The sequence below is a fragment of the Cenococcum geophilum genome (assembly GCF_001692895.1).
Source record: "Cenococcum geophilum 1.58 unplaced genomic scaffold K441scaffold_52, whole genome shotgun sequence".
NCBI lineage: Eukaryota > Fungi > Ascomycota > Dothideomycetes > Gloniales > Gloniaceae > Cenococcum > Cenococcum geophilum.
Window position 1 is genome coordinate 567,726 of NW_027137610.1, and position 5,389 is coordinate 573,114.

Sequence of the window (5,389 nt, forward strand, 5' to 3'; positions counted from 1 at the left end):
CTTAACCTTATTAGGGTAGAGATCTAATAAGAGATATTTACCGAGAAAATATTATAGGAAGGATAGGAGATATTAAGATATAGAATTTAGATATACTATAGGCCTTAAAAAGCACCTAAATATGACTTAGTAATAGCATAGCGGTACTTAATAAATTATCTCCCCTGTTACAGCTAAATGTGCAATATAACTTTTATTTAATTTATTTAAAGGGGCATTATCGCCAGGTATGCCGTAACATTATCACTTTAAATACTTGTTTTCTGTAGCCAGAAAACCCTCCTTTAAAGAGCGACCAAAACCTACCCCTTACTAATTTAAGCATTCTATTTTAGTAGACGGAACGCCTAAGTGCTAAGACTGGCCCCTAACCATTAGTGCTAATAGGATATTAATAGGTAAGCTAGGTAATTGTATAAGTAGGGTAGTTATAGGAGTAGGGTAGTTATAAAAGTATAGTAGTTATAAAAGCTAGACAATCCTACGAGCTAGGTAATTATAGGAGCTAGATAATTGTAGGAGCTAGGTAGTTATACTCTTTAGCCTTACTACCCAGCTATATTAGAGCCTTACGTATTATAAAATAAATTAAAACCGATAGACATAATTATTAGGTCATTGTGGCTTAGCATTTAACTAGGCCCTATAAAGCCTCAGTCTAAGCTATATTAGATTGGCTTAACTTTTCCACACCCAATCTTTAATCCTCCCTACATTCGCTCGTATCTTGCTTCCTTATTACAAGACGCGCCTAACGTATACTTAACCTCCCTACACTTATCTGCCACTATACTATCCGTTACATACCTACCTCTTTAATTTCCCCTCCTTATCTACCTACCTGCCTTTTACATCGGCCCTTCTAACATAGCTCTTGGCGCGTTTACCTATAATGGCGAATCTCTCCTAATTAGAGATAATTAAAACGAAACCTATCGGCGAAGGACTAAATAATTTTTATAATTTATTTAACTTAATATATTAGGATCTAGATATCTCTAGCTCTTTAGACGCGTTATATTAGATAAGTAATAAAGGTAACCGTTAATTTACCTAGTATAAGCTCCACCTAACGCTTATAGAACTAAAGGATATTTTGCTTAATCTAATACTAGCTCTACAGAGCCTTCCCGCTTCTCATTCATTGCCATCTAACAGCGGCAGTAAAAGCCTTCTTATTAATCTATTAAGACTCAGTTTAGCGGTCAATTCTAATAAATTTAATATTAAGCGGTTCCTGCCTCTTCTAAATGCGATCCTCCGGATTGAACCTAACGAGGTTATTTAGGAAAAGGTATATACTACTGTTATAGAGTCTATACCCTCCCCCCGACCGCTGCTACTCTACGTTTAAACCCTATATCTACGCAATATAAGCAGCTTTACTAACTCGTCTAAATATAGGAAATATGTAGATTATGTTCTAAAAGAGGAGCTAGGCTTTCTTTACGTAGGGATTGCTAGCTTATATAAAGCATTCTTTAGGGAAGTAGAAGGTCTTAAAGAGGCAAGCGCCGCCGTTTTTAAGAAATGTAAGGAAGGGGACAATCTACTATATATTAAGGGCGGCTAGCGTAACTAGCCTAAAAGCGCAAAGCAAGATAATATCCTAGAGTGGTTTAATAACCTAATTAAATTATTATTAGGCTTTGCAGAGGAGTACGGATCCGCCCTAAAGATATAATAAACGCTTATCGTATATACTAAGCAGCCCTTATACGGGTCTATAGCAAAGTAAAAGCTAGATATTAGTTTTATAGATAATTTAATAGCTAGCAAAAGCTTTTAATGCTATTAGTTATATATACTTATACTAAAAGAGCTAAAGAGTAATCTAAAGACTAATATATCCTTATAGGCATAGTTTAATTTAGAAAAATATATAAGAGAAGTCTTCGCCGCTTAGGACACTTATCGCTTTATTCTAAGCTTTACCCTCTATAGATCTATTATACGGCTATAGGAGTATAACCGGGTAGGAGGCATTATATTATTACCATTTAATATTAATAAAGACGGATTACAATTTACCTTAGTAATATTGGGATTTCTCTAGATAAATAAGGAATAGCTTAGGTTTAACCCTACTATTCTAATATTAGACGGTAAGTAATATATTAAGGTCGTGTGCAATAGTTAGGCTAAGCGTCTTATCCTTAATAAACCCATAAAGTAGGCACACTATATCGCTAGTTAAGCGACTACTTACTAGAAAGTATACTATAAGGGGGACACCTCTAAGATATCCCTTATTATTAAAGACTTATAGCAGTACCTGTAGCGCGAGGAAGAAGGTAAACTGCTATATAAGGTAACGGAGAAAGAAGTGGTTAATATGGCTAGGTACTATTACCACAAGACAGTTTATATAGGCGGTAAAGAAGATAATATTTGCAATAACGTCCGCAAGGGGCTAAATATTATAAAAGCGACAAACTATAAGCTAGAAGACTTAATAATACCTCTAAAACTAGTTAGAGTAAAAAATTAGTATAAGGAAAGGCCGAGGTTTTAGCAGAAAGAGGTCATCTAGCTATACTAACGCCCCATTACTGCCTAGCAAGCGTACGTATTTGGGCTCTCCGCCTAAAGGCGGAAGGCGCCCTATAACCCTAAATTAAATATATTAACGCGTTATTACTAAAGACTACGAAAAGCCTCTTTATAAGGCAAGCTCTTAGGCTATAATGCTTGCTATATTAGAGAGTAGCATTAAAGGATATAAGTCTTTATATACGTGGGCCGGCATTATCTAATATAATATTTTAATAGGAAACCTTATAATAAATAAGGAAGATAACAATCCTTCTTAGCCGGCATTTTTAATTAACTTTAACCTTGCGATTAAGGAGCAATAGGAAGGGCCTTTAGGAGCGCGGGGTAAGACTAGTATAAGAGCGTTTATAGCGATTAAAGTGCTCCTAAGTGAGATATACTTAGCTTAGTATAATTTTAAGTCGTTTTTTAGATGCTATTTTAGATATATATTTACTATAATAGACCTAATAAAAAAGGTAACGTTGTTAATAGGTTTAATAAGTGGAATTCTATAAATATAGAAGAGCTAGCTAAGATAAAGAAAGGAGAAGTGGATAATAAAGGGGATTTTCTTAAGAGTGTAGGTGATAACTTTTTACCGTACTATTAGCTACTAATCCCTTAGGTTAATAGATTACGGAAGGTAGTATTTCTAGGTAGTAAGAGGTAAAAGGGAAATAATAAAAAACTTCCTTCTTAAATAAAGGAGGTGCTTTAGGAAGTAAGGAAGGATCTAAAGGTGCTAGTAAAGTAGATAAAATAATATTTTATTACTCTTCCACTACACGAAGTGAAGTTTTATAGAGATTTGGGCGGCTAAGGCTAGGTAGCAGCTTTGGTTAAAACGTATATAAAATAGTATAGGGCGAGTTACCTAGGCTAAATAAGCCCGGCAAAGCGGATAACCTAATCCTTCGCTAAATTATTAGGTCCCTATACCCTACTATCCTATATAGGCTTTAAATTTCTATAAAATACGTAACCCACTCTTTAGCCTATTAGAAGCCGCCTTATACCGCCTAAATAAAGGCTATAAAAGAGTTAATCCCCTACTTTAACCAATCCTCTATTTAAATAAGTCCCTTACTTAAACAAATCCCCTATAGAAGCCAATGCCTATATATTTCGCCGCCCTATAGGAACTAGTCCCCTACTCTAAAAAATCCCCTATACTAATAAATCCCCTACTTTAATAAATTCCCTATAGTAACGAATCCCTTGCGGGTGCTAATGCCTATATATTCTACCGCCCTATAGGAACCAATCCCCTACGGCTTGCATTCCTATACGGCTTTTACTCCCCTATAAAAGCTAATAGCTACGTTTTCCTCTCCCCTACGGGAACTAATGCCCTATAGCTTCCGTTCTCCTATTCTTAGATCTACTAGTAATTTACCCACGCTATAGTATAATTACTCCCTATTATAGTAGGCACTCCCCCCTATAGGTACCCCCTAGCTCTATATTACTATAGGTCCCTACCTTTATAGTTACTCTATACTTTTGTAGATACTCTATACTTTAGTAGGTTCTCTACATTGCCGTAGGTACTCCCTTCTATAGATACCCCTAGTATTATAGGTACTTTATAGTAACAAATTATACCTTACTCCCCTTAAGAGTAATTCGCTTTTTGCTATAGAAACCCGCTTATATAACCAACTTTATTTAGTAATATTAGATTCTACGTTTTAGGATTAAGGCTATATATCTATATTACGTCAAAGCTATATAACGCAAAGTTATTAGGATATATATATATATATATTACTAGCTAATAAACAGTATAGTTAAGTAACGTACTGCCTCTAACTATTAATAAGTATAAATAGGAAAAAATATAAGAAAAAGATAGCTAAATCCTAAATATATATCTACCTACGCGCTAAAAAGGTATGCATTCTATAGACCCCTAATACCCTAGTAAATTTAAGAGAGCTAAGTGTAGGACTATATATTATTAAACTTGCCTCCTCCTATAAAATTATAGTTAATAGATATTTAATAATTACGGTATATTACTTTATAGCAATTTTATAATAACCGCTAGTAGTAATAGATATATACTAGCCTAGTGGACGTAGAATTAACTAACTACCTAGTATTACTTAGTAGTAAATCCGAACGGAAATGTAAAATTAAGGGAAATAAAGGACAGCCTACCCTTTAATGACTAGAGCACTACGTATACATCCCTAAACGTACCATAAAATTAGTCTAGAATTCTTTAATTATATTAATAGCGACGGTTAGAGGCTGTTGACTTACGCAAGTGTTATAATAGCTTATTAGTGCTTAAGCCATTAATACTGCATTTTTAATCTATATTGGAGTGTTAGTATAGTAGGCGCCGCGGGCATAGACAACTTACCTCTTATTTGTTAAGCTTATATTTTATAAAATCTTTAAGATTGTTTAAATTGTACTTCGCATCTCCCTTTTTAGTACTTGCCTTTACTAGGAACCTCTGCCAAATTTCCCTCCGCGTATTAACGCCTAACGGCCTATACTTAATTCTATAATAGATCCTACTTATAACCGCTTTATTAAAGGTCTAAACTTAGTTTGTTATTAGGAATAAGACCCCCTAGTAGTATTTAAGTTAACGTAAGAATACTAAAACCAGGGAGTTGTTGGCGGTATTATTAACGGTATATTACGCCAAAAATATATCTACTTTATTAAAAAGCACAATAGCCTTTTAATAACTTACTACCTTAAACACTATAAATAGGAGACCCTTTACTTTCGCAGATTTGGTACTTAACTCTCTAGCAGAAATCTAATTGGGTTAGTAGGTGCTAGAATAGATAAGGTAAAATAAGGCTTACTATATATAGTGGTGTTTTAT

At 34.3% G+C, this 5,389-nt stretch overlaps 1 protein-coding gene across 1 annotated transcript; it reads right to left on the reverse strand.

Annotated features, from left to right (window-relative positions):
• Nucleotides 1-4,912: 4,912 nt before the first annotated feature.
• Nucleotides 4,913-5,092, reverse strand: K441DRAFT_581845 (uncharacterized protein; the record flags this gene model as incomplete). The annotated part of the gene is made up of 1 exon (XM_067644431.1): nt 4,913-5,092. A coding segment is annotated over one exon (180 nt), but the record flags the coding sequence as incomplete, so codon positions are not given.
• Between the last annotated feature and the right edge of the window lie 297 nt (nt 5,093-5,389).